The 26,473-nt window shown below is 38.5% G+C and overlaps 1 protein-coding gene across 3 annotated transcripts in view; it reads left to right on the plus strand.

The window, feature by feature from the left end:
• LOC137116597 (protein kinase C-binding protein NELL1-like) overlaps window positions 1-26,473 on the plus strand; it is a 206,590-nt gene that overhangs the window by 3,000 nt on the left and 177,117 nt on the right. For all 3 annotated transcript variants that reach the window (XM_067495587.1, XM_067495590.1, XM_067495589.1), the window contains exon 3: window positions 22,947-23,097. In XM_067495587.1, coding sequence (XP_067351688.1) covers window positions 22,947-23,097 — 151 coding nt within the window. The remainder of the gene's footprint in view (window positions 1-22,946; window positions 23,098-26,473) is intronic.

The following is a 26,473-nucleotide window of genomic DNA, read 5'->3' on the forward strand; positions in this document are numbered from 1 at the left end:
CCTGTGGATTTGTCAGTTTGGTTCAAACTGAAACACCTCCACTTCAGACAGATCCCGCCATGTCTGGCATTTCCTCATTAGACTGCTAAATGGTGCTCAGTGTTTTACAAATTTGTTAAGATCATATTTGCAAAGTAATACACTCGATGGTTTATGAATTTGGTGTAGACATTTTTGGTTGTCAGAAAAAGGAAACGTGAATTTCACGTATGTATGTGCAGCTCAAAGCATTGAGCCCAAGAGCCAGTGTAAAGCACATTACGAAGTAAAGCTTAAACCAAAGGCTGTCAGGGGTCCAATTCATTTCTAACATCTGAATATTCAAATACTGTACAAAATAAATCCTATTCTATCTATTCGTGGACTTTGTGTCTGTTTATTAATGTCTACCTCCTGAGTTGATAGAGTTGTGAGTCACAGTAAACTTATTATTAGATATGTCATTCATCACATGACAGAAGTGTTTTGTGGCACTCATTGGTCCCACATTGTGCTCCTGCAGAAAGTCTGAGATTTCCGAAAATGGCCATAATACAGAGCTTACGCTGTTTCTTCCATACAGCCAAATAACCTTTAGGTTTTCCCAGGTGTAAAGATCTAAAAGAAGTCTTTAGTTCTTATCTATCCAACAAATTGTTTTGTAGTTTATGAGAAATAGAGCTTCACAGGCCACAAACAGAGTTTGTTTTTGTAGTAAATGGCATTGGAACACTGCAAGATGTCAATACTGGCTACATTTGTTCAAAGCATCTGTACATTGTGTTTTGATGTACTGACATGGCATAAGCTCATAAAATTTGGTTTGGTTAATTGTCACATGAGGAATCAAGTCATGATAATCTGCGTATTTGTTTTGTGATTTAGATGTCATATTATTCTTTGCTTTGTAAGATTAGAACATTCGGACAATTTGAAATCATTATTTAATTGTACAATATTGTCTAATTACAGCTAAATGTGTGCATTCATGTTTGAATTTATGAATTTTAACAATAAGTTGAACAGGCTGCCAAACTTGGACAACTTGTATCTTTAAATCTGTCTGGTCACTATAGATCTCTGCTCTTCATGGACTATCTAGCTCATGGACTCTCTAATCATTATTGTTAAATAGTTAAATGGTAGCAACAAATGCACCCTTGATCTGATAGATTTGAAATCTATAAACACACCTTCTATCAGCTTTTTAGGCCAATTAACCTTAACACATAACTCGTCCTCAGTCTGGGAACTGAAATGGTGTTTAATTAATGTTCAATCAACTTTTTTTCAGCATTATTTAAAGCAGAAATCCACTCAGGAACACCTCGCCACTGTCCAACAAACAGCTAGGTGATCCATTTTCAGTTTGTGTACTACACATTTTCTTTGAAATGCATAGATGTTGTTACCTATTGTGAGTGGTCAAATGTAGCATGTAAAGTGCACATGAAAACAGTTTGTCAATCAGCCCAGTTTATAGATGTGACATTCAAACTACTTAGGAAGAAATCAATTATAAAATAGTTAACATAGACAAATGAAAACGCCCATAGAAGTAGAGAAATCACCACAGTCCACTGTGGCAAGTAAAACTAAATCTTAACTTTAAAGAAAAGAGTGGTTTTCCAGGATCTGTAGCACTTTGATTTCCACCAACAGTCGCTCCCTTTACGTACAAAAATCTACTTCATGCTGTCAAAAGCCATTGTAGGAAATGCAGGTAATCATTCACTGATTCACAGAAATTGCTGAGGCAGTTTGAGGGAAAGTGTTTATTTAAACAGTAAATTACAGGAATCGTCCAGTCCTGTGGCAAATGTAAATGAGCTCTAGAAGTGCTGAAGTGCATTTGTTCAGAACCAGGAGAACTGTTCCATGTTGCCCAGTGACACACCAAGCAATGGATGGACTTGTTGTACCCCCTTTGGCGATTCTTCAGACAATTCGCCGTGTTGAATTGTGTCGGCCCCATCGGTGAGAGAGACCAAGTCGGCCATTCAGCTTAAGGAATCTGCACGAGAAAAGACCATGGTATTAACAGTGGAAATACAATTTGTGACTTCTTATTAGACACATCATCAGTCAGTAGTAGTAGTAGTAGTAGTAGTAGTAGTAGTAGTAGTAGTAGTAGTAGTAGTAGTAGTAGTAGTAGTAGTAGTGTCTGGCGAGCTAAATTGGTGTAACAATGACAGCTTAATGCTGCCTCTTTACAGGTTGTACATCCACGGTCTCAGACCTCCTGACTTCTCTTCCTTTTACCCAAGTGCAGAACATGCAGTGTTACATGCCCATCAGTTGTCGTCTTTGTGGTATGTTTAAAGTGACAAAAGGCGATTTAAGCTGGTGCAGCAGTTGGTTGTCAACGCTAGTTCTTTGACCCTTGGTTTGTCACTGGCCAGTCAGAGGATGGCCATTTGTTTTTTGTTTTTTTCTTTTTCTTTTTTTTAGATTTATCAATTGAAAGCAGGACTTTTGGAATAACACAAAATGAACTAAAGTCAAAATTGAAGACACGCACTTCTAGAGAATAATACTGAGGTCATCACAGAGCTCTCGCTTTCAGCATCTTTTCTTGCTTCAGTTGCTGCCACTGCCTATTTTGTTGGGCTGTTGTAGAACCCTACTTGATATAAGAAAAAATAGATTGGGAAAGCTGAAATAGGTGTGTTATGAACAGCAAAATTGGCTACTCTAAAATCACTCAATTTCTGCAGTTGCTCACAAATTGAAAAGAAAAATTGAATGTTTCAAACAAGGGAGCTACAGTGCAGCCAGCACTTTAGGATCAGAAAATAGACAGTAAACAGAAATCCCTGACCAGAACTATGGATAACAGTGTGTCTCTACAGTGCAAAGGGTCTTGCTTTATCTGTGCAGCATGTTTTAGTAGGATCTAGTCACATTATTTTTTATTTTTAAACCTTTGCACATCCCCTCCTTGGCTAATTGTAAAGGAAAAACATCTCAACAAAAGCTGCAATACACAGCTCAGTAAAGTATTTAAGTATTTTAATGTTGACCTAAATAATCAACCACTTTTGACATGAGTCACTTTGCACCAGTCATACAGTACATACATCAGAGAGAGACAAACACAGACATGAAATTCTGCTGCAAGCAGATTTAGTAAATGGCAATTTTCACTTTGCGACATTGATAACTCTCTCTGCACTTGCACTTAAAACCCCAAAGCAATGTAGAAGGTTTCACCATTTCTCTTGAACCTGTCAAAAAGTAATGTGGCAATGGAAGGAAATCTTAACATGACACAAATAGACAAAGCAGGTTAAAAACAAAGTGCGTACACCAAAATCTTAAATTGCGTGCCACCAGAAAAAAGACAGAAACTTAGGTGCCTATTTGACCAAAGGTTCACAAACCAGTTGTGCTTTTTGAATGTTTTCAACCATTGTGGTTTGCTTTAAGCAGTTAAGTGACTTTTCTAAAGTTTTCTCTTTAGTGCAGTAGGCAGCTCTTTGAGGCTACTCATGCGCGCTGCAAAGCTACAGTAGCTCTCATTTATGACATTGTTTAATGTTGAATGCCATCAACCAAAATGTTTGGGCTTAACGTCTTTTTAGTTATACAGATTTACCCTAGGGGCAACTGTAGAGGGTAAAACATAACAGGTTGATAATTCCATGGCTCACCACAGGTTCCCTTTCTTCTGAGCATATCAGCGTTGTGCACGTTACTCCTGTTTTAGAAAGTCAGAATATGCCAATCTTTGATGTGCTCAAGTGAAATGTTATCATGTTTGTGTCAGGCAATTGGGCAGACGGAAGGTTTGGCTCCACTCGAACGGATATGTCTGTTCTCTCGCGGAGCAGATGGGACTGAGCTCCATGTAACAAAATAGGAGAAAGAAAATGGTAAATTAAAGAGCTGAATTTAGCTCAAATTGTAGATGCTGTAGTGAAATTAATTGCTTTGAGAATGTAAATGAGGGGATGCCAGGTTTTAGAAGGCTTGATAAACAAGAATACAGCTGCAGCTCAGTGTGACCTAAACAATAATTCTGTCTTCATTGCAGCCTGTTATTGCACCCTTCCTGTAGATTTTGAGGGAACTGGCCACTAAAACGGAGAGGTTTCAGTGGGGTCTCATTCTCTCCTGGATCCATGTTGTTGCTATTTATACCTCCCTCCTCTGACTGCAGAGCAGAGCTGGGCTGCATATGGCACAGATATTAAAGAGAAAACCCCATGCAGCCAGGCCCAAGAGGCTGTGGGCAGTTCACAGGCGGCAAACAGCTAACCCAAGCTACCACTTTAATGTCTGCAGCGCACAATCCCTGTCGCTGAATCCAATGGAGGCTATCAAACCTTTCATCTTTTATGTATGAGCTTCCTGGCTGTCCTACTGCTGCAGGAGGCAAGACACTGGTCCCACCTTACAGGAACCTCAGTGGAATTATTTCATCTGAATTATTCATTGTACATGAGGGTGATATCTTTTAAAGGGACAGACGTGTCTCTATTGCCCCCAAGATGTCAAATTAAAGGCAGAGTAGAGCAATAATGGCCAAACTTCAGGTGCTTTTAGTTAAATGTGGAGAGCATGCTCTCATCTAGCACACCTAGACCTAAACTCCAATAGGGAAAGTCCTGATTACAAGTGGGATATAATTGCCTGCATTCTTTTAATTAGTGTAGTTTGTATTAGTGTCAGGCTTGTGCGGCATTTCACTCATCCTCAATGTATATTAGAAAAAGTTATATATTCTATTAAACAACATTTTAATAAATAATATATGGACACTGCTGTCTTAGTGAATAAGAGATATTAATAAGAATTCTGGGGCAAGAATTAATAGTGTGAAACTGCAAAGGATCTACATCGGTGGGGCAGTGTTGGATCCCAATTTTGGAATTAATTTCTTCTCTTACCATCTGTTGAGTTTTTTTTTTTTTTTTTAAAGAGAAATTTTTATATGATTATGTAATGTTATATGATGTTGACATTTTAGAGCAGAGCTACTGTTCATAGGTAATGCATCAACAATGACATATCTCATAGTAGGTTGGGCTACATAACAATAACCAGGGACTTCATTTTCAAGTAAAGGTCATGTCTTTGAGGAACTATTCATGACCATGAACTATAATATAAAGTGTAGAAAAGAGTGGGGATCTCCTTTATAAGGCGTCGTGTCTCAACTTTCACTCTGTATTTGATCTTTTTTTAATTCTTCAAATTGTTTGCTATTTCTTATAAACTGTTTTTTGGTGCTTGGGGAAAGTATTATGATTATTATTTGTTTTATGTCTTGCAGTTCATCACATTGGACTGTTACTGAACATATGTACACATAGACAGAGAATACTTACAGCCTTAATAATAACACTGCACCATTGCAGCTCCCTACAGAGTTCACTGCACAGAAGGAGGCTGGATTGCTGGCTCCTTTAATGATTCATCCATCCTATTTTTATGAGTTAGACAACAGCAAACTGTACTGTTTTGTTTATATTTTGCAGCACCCTAAGATTTTTCTCTTCTAAACAATGTGGGTTTAAAATTGACCGTGTGGAAAATAGTTGCAGTAGTGCATTATCATACACTCAAAGCTCCCTGTAAAGTCTGGCTCATTATCACACACAGAGAAATGTCATCTACAATATGATATGCTCATCTTTAAAACCTTGGTTGCTTGGCTAGAAACTGGCACAGTAACCTCAGCACAGAGCAATTAAACTCTGCCTATTTATCGCTGTCTCAAACTGTTCATGGATGGTGAAGGAATGAACCTTCAGCACCTTCCTATCTCCATCAGAAGCCTGATATAATTAGCCCTGCTTCGTCCTGCCTGGAGCCATTGTCTTTGTTTTGATTGTATCACTGTCGCACTGTAATTGCATTCACTTTCTCTCTAGTGGCTTTATAACCTATCATATATTGGAATTAGAATTTGTTCTGGTACGGCTAATTACAGATAATGACATTTTGGTAAGAATTGGACATGATGTAGTAGATGCACTCTAAAAAAATGTATTGGCAAAAAGACGAGGAACAAGGAAGATTTATTTTTATCAGCCTTTTAGCATCCAACTAACCATGTGAGTGTGTTGTAGCCTGTTTGTGTATTGTCACTTAATAATTTATTAAATCTTAGGAACATCATGTACAATAGTGAGACTAAGCCTGAGCCACACCACAGTGGACATAAGCCTTGGAAAAAATGAGGACATTCTCACCACACCTGTGGTGAGAAAATAATTTTCTGTGGTGAAGTCTGGTGGGAAATTGTAATGGAACCTGGTCTCTCTGCAGGTTTGTTTGCTTATCATCTTGGTTATTATTGATAATAATAATGTGAGTTTGCCTGAATGTGGCCGCCTATGTTGTATTATACTGTATTCAACGTGCGCTGTCCATACAGGCATTGAGAAACATAGGCAGTTCCTATCCAAGCTTAATGTTTTCCAATTTCACATTTTAATATCAGTAGTGAAGTGAGAGCTCTGGTTCTTGATGTGGTTTTAAAGGCTCCATAATATCCTCATTTTCAGCATGATGCATTCATCTGAGGGGTCTACTGGCCATGTCCACAAGCTTTAAAGTTCTTAAAAGTCAATACTTCGGTCATACAGGCTTGTTCTGTTCTTCTAATTTCTCTGCCTATCTGAAACGCTTCATTTGGCTCCTGTCTCCCTAAGCCCCCCTCCCAGAATTGCCCCATCTGCTATGATTGGTCAACTCCCCCAGCTCTGATCAGGCCTATTGACCTCAGCCAATGTTAGCAGTCATTCCACAGGCTGAAGGGCTCTGTCTAAATACTGGTAGCTGTTGTCTACACTTTGCTAACAGATTTTGTCTTTGGTGTGATTACTGCTTCTAAAACAAGAACTAAATCGCCCCACATGTTTGAGAAGGATTCTTATCCAAGATTGGACAGAAATGAACAACACGGCCAATCAACATTAAGATGAAGATTTTAATTGTTCTCCCAATGTTTCCTTCAGGTAAATATGAATGCATAAACTGTGCAGACCATAAACACATGCTCTAGTTTTTTCTCTCAGTGAATATTAAATATTGCTGTATAGAATTTTAGCCCTCAGAGCAGCAAAACGATGTTGTTAATGAGTCATTGACGTGGCGTAAGTAGAACACTATTGTAAACACAGAATCGTTAAAGCTAATTGCTAATTGCTTTTCATCCCACAGCATCAGATAATGACGTTTCACAAGTTAGAAAATTCCGCCTGTTGTTTCCGTCTCACTGATGCCACAGGTGTGCTTTGGCATCATGTTGAATGTTTCTGGAATGCTGGCAATGGTGGGTCTCTAGCAACAAGCCAGACTTAAATGTACACTATTTTCAAAAACCAACAACTAATGTGTTTTTCTTTGTATGGGAACTTTCAGCACTTTGTGTGTGCCGTAGGGGCGCAATGGAACAAAATCCCAGATCAGTTGACATCACTGTTCCTGGGTTTCGGAAAAGATAATTTATTAGATCAAGGGGTAAGCTTAAAGAATATGTCAAGAATCAAGGAACATTGTTCCCATGCTTGTAAAGTAATACAGCATTCAACCCTGACCCAAAGTTTAAAAGAATAGTAATATGAATAATATATAAATCTTAATTATCAAATGTTAAGCTGCTCAATTAAGTGCATGATAAGATGTGACGGTATTTTGTGTTTATATCTTGTAATCTTTCTTTTAACAAGTAAAATGAAAAGGTTAGTAAAAACAGAAAACAAAACCTGATCCGATAACTTCAAATGTTTTTTACAAAAATGACAATGAGTGCATGTCTGTCTGAGAAGATAGTGGACTTCTTTGCAGTCACTTTCCCCTCCCCTGGAGAACTCTCTGCCTCTCTGAACTGAAGTGCCAGGCACAGTGATCTAGGGCTTAACCATCCTTGTAATGTTAATGTGTTTGATAGCATTCTTATTTATTTTAATTTGATACTGACACAAACCTGAAGAGTTGTGCAGATCATTGTGGATTGAAGAGAGCAAAGCTGAGCTGCAGCGGAGTGGTGAGAGGGTGGGCTGGGTGGACAATGGATTCATTTAGAGTCCTATACTTCCGCTAACTTAAAAGTTGCACATTGTAGCTTTGTGGTCTGATCACGTGCGTGTTGATCCTAACGGATCAACTGTGACCTGTTACACATTAGTGTGCTGTATGTGTTGCTTCTCTGGGCCAAACTCCAGGGCTACTTTTCTGTCCCTGTCTTATTGACATCATGTTGCTAGGAGTTATCTAAGAAAGAGCATTTAAACTCAAGCTGAAGCCTGAATCATGCCAGTGTAAACACAGAGTGATATACTGTTGCCATGTGAACACCTAGCCCAACTAAGCTGGCTAATTTCTATCTCTGCAGTCCAAATGAAGCATCACTTCCCGTTAGAGGAGAGGAAATTTTTTTTGCTTTTTGTTTTTACCATCGCTGGGTTTTATAAAGTGTGTTTGCACATGTATGTATTTGTGTTTGGTGGTGTGTGTTTAAAAATGAAAAGGGTGCCATTGAAAAAGCATGGCTGTTATAAACCCTGACTCAGCAGGAAGTAACACAGAGGAAACAGTACTGGTAGACCAAAGGTTTAAATTTATTAGGCCTGTTAACTAAAAGCAACAACAAGAAATATGGTACCGCAGAGTCTGCAGGCCGAGAGAGATACCAACACAGAGGAATAAGGGGGCTTTTGTAGATGGATCAGCTGCCACTGAATGGTCAGGAGCAAATGATCTTCCTGAACAGTTTAAAACAGGTACTGAACATGGAGCAGGTACACAGTAACACCTGTCAACTGCCCTAAACATGAACAACAATAACCTATTTTATTTTGATTGATGAGGTGCCCACAGTGACACATGTTTTAAGGTATCTTGTGTGCAGAGTTTAAATGTCCTGATAGTGGAACTCTAGAAAAACTCTCGGATCATCTAGCAAAATAGAGAAGACTCCGTTTCTCTGCCTTCCTTTCTTGCGTTTTTGCTTTCTAGCAACATTGTGGAAATGCGTCTTCTTTAAGATCCTCTGCTTTGAATAATTGACTGACCAAAATATTGAGTTTGGAATTTTAGTCTGTAGTTGTAGGTGGAAAATCATTATGTTTTGTAAATTCTCTCAAGCAGAAATATGGCATTTATCTACTGCAACTAACTATATATTATAAGTCTCAAAGCAGCTTAGCTGATTAAAAACAAGTTTGTTCTCATGTTGTTGCATATAGTATTTAGCGGTGCTTCAAAGGAAATATTAGAGATGACAGAATCTGCTGTAGATTTTAAAATTTGACCGATGTAACTGTAGAAGACTAGGTTGATATTTTAGGGCGGCTTCAACTGCAAGTAGGAGCTAATAAAACATTTAGCACATACACAGTGTGTCTTCATCTCATCTTAACAAGACTGGTAGAAACAATGTAATAGGCCAGCAGTGCTGATTCATACATTTTTCAGAGGTTTTTACTGGAGATGAACTAAAAGGACAAAAGTTGTGAAGAAACACTATTAGAACTAGTTTGATTTTAAATTTTTTTTTCTTTTATAAATTAGTTCTTGGATATTTTGCATCTACATCTGTCATGCAGAAGCATGATGTAATTATATTTCTGAAAATTATGTTCTTAAAGTGATATTCCACCCATAATCTATTGTACACACAGTATATTTTAAAGGTTTATATATATTTGAAATGGTGCATTGACTTTCTTAATGTCGAAGGGGATCCCTTTGAAAAAGGGTCATTGAACATAAAAGTGAGGGGTGCTACTGGAAATATTTTTTTTCCTAGAACCATTCAGTTCATTAATATTTAGGTAACATATTCTGTTTGAGCTAAACATATTGTAAATAATAATGGTGCATTCACTATATGACAAAGGGTGTTTGACATGAGTAAAACAGAACTGTTGGCTTTGTATAAATACAATAGTTTTCCAGGATTTAAGATATAGAGAAACCTCATTTGACTGTAGTTAAGCTTCCAGACAATTTGAAATGGGACTGACATGACTGGAGTGGAAGTTATGATATTTTGGAGCAATAACTGTAACTTCATAAAGATTCATAGAGTTTCCCAGCCCCTGCTCATTAAGCTGAGAATGAAGGCAGCATATAAACTGTGCACAGATTTAACATTTACACAACTGTAATTTCATGTCAAAATTTCATATTGGCTGGTCAGAACAACTGGTCATGGATGATGATAACAGCATGGATACTGTACTGTACCTGACAGTGTTTAAAACTCCAGCACTCAAAAGGAGCAAACAAAAATCTCTTCAGTGGAAGCTCAAAGGACGTCAGATATAAAAATAAAAAAAATGTGAGCTGCATCACAAGTCGAGCTGTCACTTTGTTTTAGTCAGGGTTAGAGAAGAAAAAAGCACACTAGAACACATAGATGCTGCTGCTCTTATTGACTGCACGATTTTAATATCTTACAGATTTGTTTCTGAGGCAAAACATAGCCAAAAAGTTCGAGGGCTTTGAAGGCAACAGTAGAGGGTTATTTCTTCCTGGTGCTAAATTCATTTAGCTTGTATTTTGCTCTTTAAGCATCCTTCATATTTGTCATGTTTGACTGAATGGGATATTTTTGAGGAAGATTTTTCTTCGAGTAAAAGCATTTTTCATATTTTTGTCTGTCACTGCAAACTGCAAATCCCTTCCACAACTCATTAAGAGAATTTTGAATTTTTAAATATAAAATAATTCAAACCAGTTGATGTTAATAGTTAACAGTGCTTCCTGAAAGGAAGAAGGTGCTGGCTCAGTTCTTTTTATGTGGGGTTAGTTTTTCCTCGTTCTGACTATTAAAAGACTGACTTACTTGACTTACTTACCACTCTACTACGAGCAAAATAAAAAATAGTGCTGACACTTATTAGATACTATGGCTAATTAGGCTAAATGGTTGAGCATGTAGGCAGACAGTTTTTATTTTAGCATCTTCATACCAATTAGTAATTAAGTCGCATAAAAACAAAGGCTGGATAGGAGACCATGGGAAGAAGTGAGCCTCCGCCACATGTTTTATATACTACTTATGTTGTTGTTCACTTGTCCAGCATTTATTTTTTATGTATGTATTGTATCAACTGGCCTGCACCACCAACACAGGGGAAAGAGAAACTGCACTGTCAGCTCCACAAATATACTTTCAGATCTGCTAATCTGCACTCACCAATAAATTGCCAGTCTTTTGTACTGGTGCAACCATATAAATGTGTACATGTGCACACTCTAGCTTTCAGTCCCATATGCAACAATCCAATACTGTAATTCAGCTGCTCACATGTTGTGTGTCAATGCATCAAATAAAATGTGAATAACGGGATTTTTCTTATTCGTTGCAATTCATGCATATTGCGAAAGCAATGAAAATATGAGCAGAGGTAAACCTTTACGACCCAAACGTGACTGAATGGGGCCTAACAAGATCAAGTTAAGTATACTATAATCAGGATATGTAGTACCTGCCGGCTTCATACCAGCAGTTTAATAACACTAACGCTTTAACTTTTCGATGCCAAATGACTGAGGGCTGCTAATGTATCATAGTGACAGTACCCGCAGAGAATGGAAACTGTAACAAACACTGCCTCATCCACAGAAGGGGAGCGAGGCCACGGAGATTTTTCAAGCTCATGTTATGCTCGGCTCGCATCTCCTCGCCTGAGAGAGGATAGCGTTTGTCATGAAGACAGGAGAAACATCTGGAGTGCCATTTATTTTAATAATTTATCGTTTCTGACTTCATAAATCAAACCCAACACAGTCAGAGGCACTAAGCTCGGAAGCTTCCTCTACAAACGGAGTCCTGTGTGAATAATCCGCCGCTGACATGTGTTGAGAGTACACATAGAGATATTGCTCCACATGCAGCAGCTAGTTTGCATTTCCAGTCATTTCTTTTTGATGAGTTGCCTTCTTTCTACCCTGCCTCTCTGTGAAATGATGCCCCATTTGCTCAGATAAGAGGGAGTGAACTGTTTGTGTTATTTGTCTTGCCATGTCGTTCCTTTTTTTTTTTTTTTTTTTTTTTAGAGGTATTAGTGTGTTTATTCACCGGCAGGGCTGTAATGTTTTCCCATAGTGACACAGCTGCTGGTAGAGCTGCATGATATGGAGAAAATATGCAATGTGTGATACATTTCCTTGGTACTGTAATGGCAACAAAACATAACAAAATAAAAGTAAAAGGAATTTAAAACATACTGTAGTTTCCCTGTGTTATACATGCTGCAAATCCGATCCTGAAAATGTCATTTTAGTTTAGTAAAAAGCTTTACCACAGGGAAACTGTGACAGGTATTTTTCATTTTCAGTGAAAAATTGGCTTTAGGCCAAACAATAAATCGATTAACTGAGAAATAATAAAAACATACTCATAACATTTAACAATAAGTCAAAATTCTTAATCTGTAAACAGATTATTTTAATCTTGGACATACTGTGTGAAATTCTTATGGTTAGGGTTAAAATGTGCTTTAGCTCTATAATGAAAGCCTTCCTGGGCCATGTCTTGTTTTCATACATTTCTTTATTCTGGTGCAGCTTCAGAGTTGAAACATTTCAATGCAATGCCCAAGCAATGTGTTTAAAGTCAGACGCACACAGATGCATGTGTTACTTGTCATATGATCATTGCAGGTGCTATCTGTGGTGCCTTGTGGGACCTTTGTCTGTATTATATGTGTGTGTGTGTATTTGTGCATCCTCGCTGTGTGCGCTGCCTTGATCATATCTCCCAGCTCTGCTCTGCATGCTGCCCAGGATTCACCACTTTTTTTCCCTCTCCTTTCTCTGTTTTAAAGAAATGCAACAGGGCTCATGCAGAGGTAAACAATGTGGCTGCGGTTGGCAGTTTAAAGCTGGGAGACGATGATTAAAGAGCCTGCCATAAACATGACTGCGTGATGATGAGGTTATGTGCAGATTTGTTGCCTTATTCGACGGTTAACATCATGGTAGTTGAGAGCTCTCAGGGAATGATTTATCACAAATATAAACGGGACAGAACTAAGCCTTATCCTGATGTCATATTTTTCAAGTATGCAGAGCATGGCTAATTGAGATAAATAGCTGTGTAAGCAGTGATGATGACAGGATGGAGTCTGGTTGGCGAGCCCGCTGGCTGTTGCCATCCCACTCTCGGATTCCAGTGATAGGCAGTTTATCAGGCGGAGCGGTACAAGGAGAGTGGGGAGGTAATTAAGCTTGGCTGAGTTGTGATGGGGGGAGCTTTCTGTTGAAGCTCTCCAGGATAGCTACAGGGTTCTTGGCTGTATAGTTGTACGGTCCCTCAGTGTGAGCTAGGCTCCGAGCACTGGGCCAACTGGAGGCCTGTCAGATACTGATACAATACCTCAAAGCACTCAGCATTCCACTAAATAATTTCAGATCTCAATTCCACCTGTTTCTTCTATGTGGCTTAATGTTCTTTATATATAGCCACAACATTAAAACTGTGGACACTTGTGTGTTGTGGCATTTCTCGATTATAGCATAACCAGTAGAGCTTGTGTGGGATTGGGACAGAGAGTTCTTTGCTTCTCTTGTGCTGCTGTAAGCCTTGGCCTTGGGCGCCCATGATTCTGTCTGATTGGTCCATTTCCTAAGACAACTTTTAGTGGTCACAGACCACTACTTATTGGTAACACCCCACAAGACCTGTCAGTGTGGAGATGCTCTGATCAAGTTGTCTAACCATAATAATTTGGCACTTATCAAAGTCCCTCAGATCTTTCCTTATGTTTTCCACTTACAACAAAACAATTTTAAGGACTGACTTTTCACTTGCTGCCTAACATATCCCATCCCCTGACAGGTGCCATTGTCACTAGATATGAAATGCCATTCATTTTAGCTGTCAGTGGTTTTAATGTTGCTGATTGGTGTGTGTCTGTGTGTGTGTGTTTGTGTGTGTTTGTCTGTGTGTACTCTTGCTTTAAGTGTACAGTTTGATGGGTTTGAAGCACACAGTGCCAGCTGTGCTGTTAAAACCTGCCCACAGCAGAAGAGGATTGTGTATAGCTGTGGGGGGTGGAGCAGATTATGGATACGATCTCAGCCTAGAGAGTTGTTAACAAAACACATGCGTGCGCAAACACACACACACACACACACACACACACACACACACACACACACACACACACACACACACACACACACACACACACACACACACACACACACACACACACACACACACACAAATATCCTCACAATATGGAAAGAGATTAGTGCCCACAGGGACTGTAGTTGAGCAGCATAAATTTGAATTTCTCTGGCTTACATTAAAAATGATAGTAGGAAAGTAAGAAGACAACATTCAGGGAGATGTTATTATGAAAATAAACCTGAAAAAATAAAAATGGGAGGTATAAAATGAAGATTTTAAAAACTCAGGGGGCAACCCTGTGTCCTAAAAATTGCATTTCTATACCACTAAACTGAAAACATAAATACGGATTTCTGGAGAAAGATCCTAAGGACACACAGGACTCTGGAGTAGTACTGGGCTCTGATGACCGTCCTGTGCTTTGTACACCCACCACCCAATCCAATCCAACCGCCTCCCGACAACCCACTTTCTGTTTGTAAATGTAGCTCTTCATTTATCCTAAAAGAACTTAAACCGGGTCAAATCATTTACTCATTATCTTCCCTCCAAACAGAAACATGTTTTTGGTTTAGTTGTATAGGATGTACATTTTCTGGAGACAGCGCGGCAAGAGAAGATATTACTTTATACTCAGTGGACATGAATCATTTGTGTTTACCCCATAAAGTCCCCACCCACCCTGTCAGAAAGAACCGTAAATAAAGCAACTTCTTGTGAACAAGCTGTGTAAACGCTCCTTGCTCAGTATCAAAGGATGGACTGACAAAGCTGTAGCTACTAGCTGCTAATGTAAGTGTGTGTCGCTTTGTCGAATTGGCAGCTGTTTTCTCACATTACGGCAAAACGTGCAAGAAAATTAATGGACTGCTTAATATCCCTTTGTAATTTATGTTTTTCAGTTCAAGAAAGTCATAGTTTATTTCAAATATGACAAGCTTTGTGTACCCAATTAGTGGATATGTCATTTTGAAAACTGTCAAGTCAAACATTGTCAAAATCTGTTTTTGTAAACTTTAAATTCAGGGGGAATTAACTGTTATTTCTCAACACAAAGTTCCAACTACCTGGTACTAATCTTTATTCCTGGTACTAACCTTCTTCCATACTTTAGTTTCTGTTCAGTAGGATTCATTGCCACCTTTTTAAAATATTAAGACTTTGGGATGCTGCAAACAATTGCTGTGACTGGCTGCTGTCCGGCCCATAAAAACACAGGCTTTTGTTCATATTTAAATTAAAAAAGTAAGATACATTGTCAAATAGTTTTAGACAGTTTTTTCACCAGGAACCCCGCTTCAAGTTCAACTACACAAACCAAACAAGCAACTGCTATTTCCAAAAATTCCCTCTTGCACTTAAAGACAGTAATATTAATTTTTAAAATTGTCTTTTTCCGAATTTCATTTTAATTTAATTTGTATTTGATTCAGAAGCTCAATATAAGCATGACAAATTTTGTTTCATTCAGTTCAAATGCCATTTCTTACAACACTAATCTCATTTCATACACACACACACACACAGACACACACAGACACACACACACACACACATATGTTTGCACAGTTAAACTCTGCATTTGTTTGGTGTGTATTACAGAAGCAACATGCAAATGTTGGCACCCTGGGGGAAATCAGAAGGAAAGTTCATTATTCTAACCAATATCTAATATTCCTCTGGTTGGATTTTGCATCAGGGATCTACATTATTGTTCTTTAAGTGACAACCAATGTCTCTTCCACAGATAGATAGGTTTTATTTCTTTGAGTTTCCGACTTATTTACTGTAATCAAACTCCACTCAGTCTGATGGCTTGTGATAAATACCTGTGAGCTCTGTCCACAGATGCACAGGGTGAGCACACCCCCTCAGGATGAGTTCTGTGGCCCATCTGATTAGATACGTATCACATCACACAGTTATCCAACCATCTACAGCTCACTGGGTTTTTAATGTTTACACTTAGTTTCTCTGCCTGCAGAGGGAAGGAAAAGTTGAACAGAATCATCAATGTTTTATCGATTCAGAGTTATGAATTTTTAAGCAGTTGAGGGGTTCTTCAAATGCAAGCCAAGTCGACTTAAGAGAAGCTTGCTGAGAGCTGGACTGTGTTTGTAGCCTGTTTGACATGCACTCTGTCTCCTTCACGTGCGTCAAACTCTTCTGCTTTTCTCCTTTTTCAGTTGTCAGTGGGAACACTGTTGCCATTTTCTAAGCCTTATGTGACACTGCTTGTCATTTTGTAACCAGACCACTTGCCTCCAACTACATGTTGTCTGTTACTGTAGCTCCCACATTTGTTTATTTTTGTATTTTGCTTTTGGTCTGAACTGTAGAATAAATTCACGACCTATCTGCTTCAGCCGAAGTAAAGCTGAAGTGCCATCAGAGGTTTTTATTTAAATACTTTTTTAAATATTAAAGTGTTTCCTGAGGAGTTTTGTGTATTTGTTTTCCATTTCTAGTCATAGCTCAGCCCTTCATCTTCACTTCCAGCCCAGCCCCTTTTCTGCAGTCCAGTCTCTTTGCTTTTTACTCTCTACTGCAGACCTGCCTTTAGCAACTGAAAGCAGGCTAGCTCCTCAGGGACAGTCTGCCGTGTACTGGATGGATGAGTGGCTGGTTAGTGCTCGGTTTTGTGGCTCTAGAGATGACTAGATTGTTGGAAGTGTGGAAATAAAGGTGACTGGATTTTTATAGGATCAGAAAAAACTATTAATGTTTATAATATTAAAGGAAAATTAAATAAAGGAACTCTGACACTACTGATATGAATGGGAGATTTTTTTGTTGTTGTTGTTAGATATGTTTTTTTCGTTTTTGGAACAATTTGTCATTTTAGAAAAAAAAAGTGAAAATGTTTGTACAAAAAGAGAGGTTTGTAATAAACCTCCTTAAATAGACCTTAAATAGTTATACGTTTTTGATAACTTTACTCAAGAGCAACACTTTTGTTTGGCGCTTCCTATTTGAACTCATTGTGTCGATTTTGAAATACGCTGTTTAAAAATTGAGATGAGGCAACTGAACCTGTCTGGCTCAACAGTGGTCTAAATCTGGCAAATCAAATTACTGGATTCAATCAAAACCAGCAACACTGACCCAAATCTGCAGTAATATAAGCTAAAGCTTGTACAGTATGTGATTGTAATGTTTAAATAAAATCAAATCAATGGTGTTCAGGTTCAGTAAAAATCTTTTAAAACACAGCTCTCTTTAACAGACCTTTCCATTAATGAACAAACCTGTGTTTGCCCAATGGCCCTAAATTTGGTTCAGATTGGTTAATAAATGTAAACAGTTTTTGTCTTTATTGTACTCTGTATTGCCTAACTATTCAGTATGTGTACTTCTGGTCTTTGCTTAGAGATGTGAGGGCACAACTGCATAATTATGTGCATTATTATTAAGATTAATATACCTCATGGGTAGGTGGGTGGTTTGATTGATAGGTTGATAGAAAATCTGGGTTGTCAGCAACATCTTTTCTGAGGGAGAAATTACAGAGCTGTGATGGTCAGTAAAAAGCAGCTTTTATCTTGTGTGTCACTTAGCATCTAGTTACACTCAATTTGTGGCTTATTAAATTGGCCTCATCTGATGCCCAGAGTCTTTGATGTGTTATTTTTCTCTTCTTGTACAATTTTAAAGTGCTTCACAAGAACCAGAACCAGTCAGCCTCTGTGCAGCTACTGTACCAGTGTAAACCTGCTATTGTAAACAGAGATGTCCAGATTGGGTGTGAAGTGCACAGAGATGCTTTTTGATCTGTCACATCTTATAGAGCTTAGTCTTAGTCTTAAGCTTAGTCAAAAATCTGAATAGGTTCTGATTTAGAGGTTAGTTATATTTGAAGTTAAAACCTTCAGGCCTGCAAACTCAAACTCTTTAAAAAAAAAGATGATCCTGAAAAAGGGAGTTCGCAAAAATTGATTTCTGATGTCAACCACACTTTGTCAAAATTGATCTCCGAACTAAGGCTTATGATAAGTGTTGATTTGCATTAAGCTGGAAAGGGCTAGAAAGTAATCTCAGAGTTTAGACATTCATTAGGCGACAGATAGACAAACTGTCTATATATGGTCACTCGTTAGTACTGTGAAGACTCTCCCTAAAGATCACTCCAAAAACACAACACAGAATGCCTAATAAGTCCCATTAAGTACCAACTAAAGACTTATCAATCGTTAGAACATCTCCATTCATGAGCCCAACGTATGCAAATCCTAAATACATAATGTTTTGGAGTATGATGTCTATAACAAATTAAGCTGCAGGAAAGAACGGTGGAGGGAATATCAAGAATTATGGTTGCTTTGCTGCCTTTTGGCCTGGACACGTTGCAATTAAAACAAAAATTAATTCCTATAATTACCAAGGTGTCTTAGAGGATAATGTGTAGATGGCTCTCTGTGAGCTGTACTGTAGCTCAGTAGGAATAGTGTGGTAAATTTTGGACAGAATGACTTGTATGTTTCACTTTGAGCTCATCTAACATCATCTCTATCAGGCTAAAGTTTGGTCTCTGACTTGGCTACACCACAGACAGATGTTCACATCATGCTTCCTAAGAAGATGATGAATATATGCTGCATCTAGGAGGAACTGGAGGAGCAATGGTGTAGAACATTGAGCATGTCTTATCCACAGCTACATGAAGCACTACTATGAGGTTATCACTGCCAAACAACTTTCAATCAGATATTAAATGCATGGGTTTAGCTACTTTTTCCACTATATTCAGTAGTGAATGTTTAATGGGTGTGTTCGATAAAGACATGAAGACTATAATTGCATGTTGTTACTGTAAGCACATTGTGTTTGTCTGTGTCTCAGATGATGAGATTTTATGACCATTCAATGCAGAAAAAATATTGTTCTTATAACCTAATTATGAATTTAGGAAATATTAATCATAACATTTGCATAGAACTAATATGACCATTGTTCACCAATATGGCTAAGTAAAGTAACATGTAATACAATGTAATGCAGAATTCCTATGGTTGAAGAGGAGCTTCTTCAAAGGAAATGTGCTTTTTTAAAACCTTTTATATTTTAGAAAATTGACTGTAAAATATATGTGAGTTAGCAAAAAAATATACAGTTCAGTTACAGACTCTATGATTGTAGTTTGTCGACAGAAACTGTATAGGAGCCATTTTTCATTTCAGTAGCTACAGTCTCAACAATCTGATTTAACTTACCATTAATAAGGAAGGTAGTTGCTAAATTCTGTTGTTGTTTACTCTGGTTTACTCATTTTCTATTTTCACTTGAGGCATCTTGGAGTGTGCAGTGTGTATTGTAGGTCCTGTTGATTGGGGACCTGATTGATTTGAACACCCAGGGCATGTGAGAACAGCATGTGGTGTGTGTGTGTGTGTGTGTGTTTGTGTGCGTGTGTGTTTTTGCGTGCATGCGTGCAGTTTCAGTCTTATGCTATTGGATGCTACATTGATCAGATATCTATCTTTTGGAATGTTGGTTGGACAATTCAAATCATAATTATGTAACCTTGGGCTTTGGGAAAGTGTTAGGGATTAATTAGCAATAAAAATCTCTCAGTGGCAGCCCAGCAACTTTTCTTTTCACCTGTACTTGTAGGTGTGCTTATTATCCCTGCTTAGGGGCTGAAAAGCAGGGCCCACACTAAAGGATGAGGATCAAAACATGTTTGATGTTAGTCAAATGAATATCAAACGTGTTTGATATTTCAAACTTAAAATCACGTAATGGGCGAAGAACAGTGATGGCATACTGAGCAGAAACTCGCAGTAGGCAATGCCACTATAGTGATGTGACCTGGAGATGTTCCCCAAATGGATGTTGTGTACTTATTGCACGTAAGTGCTACTAACATAGTGGCTATGAGCTGACAATGACAGTCCATCTCAATTTAAACCCATTTGTAGTAGTTTCTGTGAGATCCCTGGAATAACCACTCTTAAATGGTTTAGTATGAATGTCACTATTCTGTGTGTGCTCTTACAATTTAAACATGACAAAATCCGTTAAATCTTTTACCGTATGTCTGTGGTCTCACATGTTTTAAAATGTGGTTAAAATTCCTTTACCGTGCAGCGGGCATAATGTCCAATAATGGAGCCCTGCTACATACCACTTTCTTTACTCTTTGCCTTCCTTAACATCACTTCACTCTGAGCTGCGTTGACCCAGGTAGGTGTGGGTGTGATATATTTGCTTCTTTATTTAAGCAACTTAGGTGAGTTAACAGGTGTGTACAGGGAGTGAGGTATGTAGAAAACAACCTGCAAGAATGTTTATACACCCATCAGATGCTGCCGTCTCTAATCCCTTAAGAAGTGAACTCAGATTGTCTTTAAAACATGTAATCAAGCATGCTCCTCATCAAGTGCTTCTGAGATTTGCCCTCCAGAAAAAAAACAAATAAGAACACTCTTCATATCTACACAGATAATGAGGATGCCATATTTTTATCATATTGCATTTCTCAGCTCTGTAAATCCAGCTGTGATTAAATCTTTTAAAAAAAGTGTACAGTAGTTATGATTACAGCACATTTAAAAAATATTCTAATGCTATATCAACTCTCAATAAGAGCCAATATAGCTTGCAATACACACAAACAGTACAATGTTACAGGAGGATAGGTATTGGAACATTCCTCCTAGCCTCCTAGAAAACGCCCTGATATACTTTGTGCCATTGGCAGAAACTTGAGTATGGTACAGTAATGTGCTTATCTGACTGTGACACTGTGACATGAGTTTTCCATATCAGCCCAGACAGAAGTCCACACAGCTTCGACTGGCTGTGTCTTTGGTGAGCAAAGTCTCTCCGGACCCCAGCTGAGCTCCTTTTCTTCTCTGCCAGTTAAAGAGGCCATCTGTAAGACTTAGCTGAGCTGGGGGAGGACCCGCCAGGCTCCTGATTAAAGTGATGAGCTGTAAAATCGACAGGGAGGGGGGCAACAGCCGACTGCTGCCTGCTATACTGAGCTTCATCTTCTCTGCTGGGAGACGAACCTCCCTGCTCTACCTGTTTCCTCCTGTCACTGTAAATGGGTTTGTTTACATCTACAAGCCTGTGACTGCTGTGCAGTAGAGACTCTTAGTGTGCACTGGTTTAGTTCTGCTGCCATCATACTTTTGATCCATCATTATTAGTGGACTGCTGGGCTGTGATCACACTTAGCTTCTTTTTTTTTTTTCTTCATTTCAGTGGCAAATTATGTTTTAAGTGCAACAGAAGTTGGAAACTATCACCTTGTCACAGTGAGCGGAATTGTGCATCCATTTTAATGATGTAATGTAGTGTCTGCAAGCCAAAGTCAAGCAGCATCTGTGCACATTCTGTCTCTTTAGCTTTTGTTAAAGTCATTGATGACAACTATACAAATTACAACATTTGAAAAAGTGAAGGACTTAATAAAAGTGAAATTTGGTAATGTTAACAAAACATTTTAATATTGTAATTTGGATCCAGTAACAAATCTGGTGATAGCAATATTTAATTACCATCGGCTGTGTGCTTAGTGTGAATAAAGGACTGAAAGAATATCAGGGAGCAATATGATGATCTGATCACAGCACTGGCCTACAGATGAGCTGAACCCTAGTGCTACAGAGATTCGATAAACAATTTGAGGAAGTCATAAGATCTGATTAAATCTTGGCTTATTTCCCTAAACAACATGAAATCTTATCAAACACTTTATTGTAGCTTATCTGAAACATTCAAATTCAAGATGTTCCATCATCCTTCGGTGGAGGAAACAATAGAAATGACCTTTTTCTAGCTTCTGCCTACAAATAATATTAATAATTATTTTTTCATGTATTATAATACCCTGTGTAAATTTTCTTACTTGGGAGTGTTTTGTGTGTTCGACCACTTTACCTACATAAGTTTTATCGAGGGGTTTATAATCATATAGAGTGAAATGCTTACATTCCTAATCTTGGACTATGACTATGGACTAGGACTATGTTTCATAACAAACACCACCAGACGCAGAGTCATGTTGTCTGTCTGATGATTGGACAAAAGCAATGCTTAATTCACACAACTCATCCTCATCCATACATCTCCAGCCATGCTAACAGCTGTGCCAAGCTGTCGAGACAATAATGGAGATGATACAAGGTATTTTCCAAGCTGCTGCTGATTAAGCAGAACCCAAACTTGTAGAAATGTGACTTTGTCAAGTTGCAAAAGTTTACTTGTAATGCTTACACAAATATTGTTATATGTGTTATAGTATTTTTAATAAATTGTTGTGCACTGAGTCTAATTAACTATGTATTTATAAATTATTATAAATTGAAAATGAATTGAATTCATGTAGACTTTGAGGGAAAAAATCTACCTATCTCTAGAACTCTGTGTGTGCGCACATGTATATATCATACACATGTTACGCATTTTGCACATTTTTTTCATCACGGTACACTGACAACCAAGGGGGGACCTGGGAGTATTAAAGTGGAGAGTGTGCAGGTAAAACCAAAGGAAAGTATTCAGAATAGCGGAATACCAAACTGTAAGTTCTCTGTGCAGAAGCAGCTGGATATATTATTTTTGCTGATTGTCCTGAATCTTCCGTTCCTCAAGAGGACATGCAGTTTTCTTTAGTTTAAAGAATCACATATTTATGCAGATGTTACTGCCATTACATCCATTTACATGCACTAGTTTGGTGTATGAAGCCTTTTGGCGTTAACAGATTTGCATAAAATAAACTACCAGAACTGACGAGACATATTTCCAAAATGCAATGTTACTTTAACGTGTGTGTGATATATTATGATCGCTCATCGGCTGGGAAAACAGTTTACACAAGCTCTTGATTTCTGTCCATTTTGTTTTAATCTTTCAGATGTTGGGAGAGCAGTTCACGCCCCAGCACACATCACAGATAGGGTGGTGCAGCTGTTCAGGAGTAAAAGTGAATTTACCTTCTTGGCCTCCATCCAGCAGAAGTCCTCCACGTCAGGAGTCATATTCTCCATCCACGAGTCAGAACACAGGTAATCCATCTGTAATCCTCCTCATTTTGGGCTGCAGCACAACTTTTCTTCCACGGATTACTGGGTGCTCTCCTTTTTAAATTAAACGTGGAGTGGAATTCTCATCTTACTCATAGTTGTTTGCAAATGGATGTTGTTGAGGTGTAGTAAAGTAAAGATTAGTGTGAGATTACTCCACTGTCAGTGGAAGTCACCAGATAATGGGAGTGTAAGTCGATGGGTGGAATGATGCACCATTTCCTCCTGTATGCTTAGGGCAGTAAGATAACCTTCAATTTTATGTGTCTGCAAGATGAAGTGAACTTCTAGGCAAAACCAAGCAGATTATGTTCAGTTTTATCGTAGAACGTTGCATTAGCAGCTTGCATCTCTGGCTATTGTACTGATAACTAGAACTCATGGCCTTGTAACTGAGCTGCCATGGACTGCAGGGAAAAGTAACAGGTACACGTCGTTCCTTCTAAATAATAATTCAAATTTTGTGAAATGGGGCTAGGTTATGAATGTGATGGCTGTTGGACATCAGCAAGTGGAAACTGTGAGCACCCTCCCCTCCGCAACTCCCCCCCCTGCGTCCCCCCCCCCCCCCCCCCCCCCCCCCCCGCAACTGTGAATTTTTTAAATGGCACGCAACATTGATTTTCTTTCACTGTCTGCAAGTAAAAGCCTTTAGTTCTGTTAAACATGCACTCAAAGTGAGCATGTGAGGGAGTGTGTGTGTGTGTGTGTGTGTACTGTATGTTTTTGCTAGAAGTCAAGACAAAGGCAAAATCACAATACAGAATAGAAGAGTGAAGTAGAGGGTCCCTCAACTGATGGGGAGAGTCACATAGGGACAACTAGACCCTTAAACTGTTGTAAACAAAGAAACCTGTTACTCTGCCCAGGTAGTTGCAGGCTTGATAACTTGGCTTTTTGTCCAAAACAAAAGCTGTGTTGCAAAAGCCACTTGGTAGAAAAAAAAAACAGAACTAAAAACAAACAAATCAAATGTTCAAAACCATTTTATTGCACATGACCTATTGTGAATATTTAATAAGAATACATAGTCAAATTTGTTACAATATTTGTTGGTTTAACTGAACATATGAATGAGCATAGGTAATCAGCCCTTTTCATGCTTTTAAGCACATAGTGATGATGCATGTTTGGCTAATGAGAGGCTTTGAATGCTTAATTGTAGAATTTTTCATTTTTCTTATGTTGAACTTTGTTGTTTATCAAGCAGCTACCTGCTCTTGAAGAGAAAATGTGTTGGCTCCCACTGTGCTTTTGAGGTGACCCTGAGAGTTGCTTTTTAGTCCCCTTTCTTCCTCTGTCAATGTCTCCCACATTTTCTCCCTCACATTATCAGCAGGCATAGTTGTTGCTCACCATGTCGGCCAAACAACGGTGAGGCTAAATAGAGCCAGCTTGACTGTACGCTCCCCCCTCCTTCAGGCACAATGACAGTCACTATGCAGCATATGTAGCTCAAAGCAGGACTCGCACTGAGTAAATGTTGCATTAAAAGCACTCAGCCACACTCGCATACGTCCACTTGTCAAATGCACTGATTCCTGTGCCAGTATATGACACTTATATTGTTAAGAAGTAACTGGCAGTGGAAAGGATGCTTGCTGTATACCCCCCTATTTCAAGATGACGTATTTCTCTACAATAAGTGCAATGGTACAGTGAGAAGCCACAGAGACACTAGATGTCTTTGCCCTCTATTTGAGCAACAAGTCCAACAAGCATGTCATACAAGCAAAATACATAATTTACTATTGACCAAAATGTGCATTTCTCAGTGCCTTCTAAAACCGTATGACTATTGTCATGTTTTTATGGTTTAGTTGGATGTAGACAAACAAAATAAACTTGTTTTTAGATGACACTTGTATTTAAGATTAGAGGAAAAAAGTATTTGCTTTTGGTTTAATAATGGGATGTGTACAGTTGTCAGGTCAGGCTTCTGAACACAGAATACTGTTTCTCGAAAGAAACATTTCCACTGAAGTGGCAGATGATTCCCTTAGTGTCTTGGTGTGTAACTAATACTAATCTGCATGGCCAGTCTTCACTTGGGGGAAAGAGAAATATCTTTTTATTTTTTGTGTGTTTTTTGTGAGGTGACTTATAACACTTGCAGATGTAATGCAGACTGAATATTTTGACATATTAAGTATAACAAAGTCGTTTATTTTCTTCAGATATTGTGTATTGTTGAGTATTATAACAAAGATATTGGGATGTAAATTTTACACAGCCATGCCGCAGCAGACTGAAGTGATTTTGAGCTGTTGTGGGAGTCAGACTGCCGCATAGTGAGTGTAATTAAATTTGCCAAGATGGACAGAGCCTTCACCAGCTCGGTGCAGACCAGTGCTCTATTGTGACAGTGAATATGTTCTGAACCTCTGAATCCTCTCTGAAGGCCCTATTAGAACCCTCAGCTGATGTCCATTCTTCCCTATTATAAGATGAGTCTCCAGCTCTACCACTCGGCTAAATCCAATCAAACCTTCCCTCTCTGTCCCTTCTTTACTTCTTCATATTTCTCTCAGTAAAATCACACCATCTTTTCCTCCCACCCACCTCCTCTGCTATCTCAGCTTTCCCAGTATGATAATACCCTCTTCTCCTCCCTCCTCTCACCGTCATCTCTCTTCATTCTCAAAGTGAAAACGTCTTTTGAATGCAAGCATTTCTTGGTACCCGCTACAAAGCTTCATTTTTTTTTTCTTTCTTCTTCTTCTGCCAGGCACTGGGGAATGGGTGGGAAGGTTTATTGCTGCTCCACTAGGCTGAATAGAACAAAAGAAGCCTATTTCTGCCGAGCCAGCGGTTTTCTGGGTCCCAGTAACGCTTTCATTGTCAGGCAAGTGGCAGTAGCTCTGTGATGAGCTAACTCAAAGCCCGGACTCTCCAATGCTCGTCTTCCCACCTGAGCACTCAAACACCAAATATGCTCAGCTAGCTCCTGCAGCTGTTCTGTTCATCTGTCTGCCCTCTCAGACTCTACAGGTCTGTCGCTTCCTTTGTGCCTCAACTCATAAGTGCTTTCAGGTTCTTTTCTAAGGAAACATGAACTGAGCTGAAGTCGGTGTGTGGTGGGAGTTCAAAACACAGAGATAGAGAAGAGCCTTGTTAAACTAGACTTTGTGTTAAAAGTTTAGGATTGGGTTAGTGGAATAGATAAAAAAAAAAAAGTATTTTTATATAATCAACAACATGAGGATGAATACAAGAACAAGTGTGTATAATGTCAGAATAACTGTATTTTTATTTATTTAACGTTTTGTAAATTCTAATAATGGAATTGTTTGAACTGGTCCTTATGAAATTTGAATGAAAACAAAAGGTTTATGCTTGTATAGACATTTTAAACAAC

This window comes from Channa argus, chromosome 2 (assembly GCF_033026475.1).
Source record: "Channa argus isolate prfri chromosome 2, Channa argus male v1.0, whole genome shotgun sequence".
NCBI classification, from domain to species: domain Eukaryota; kingdom Metazoa; phylum Chordata; class Actinopteri; order Anabantiformes; family Channidae; genus Channa; species Channa argus.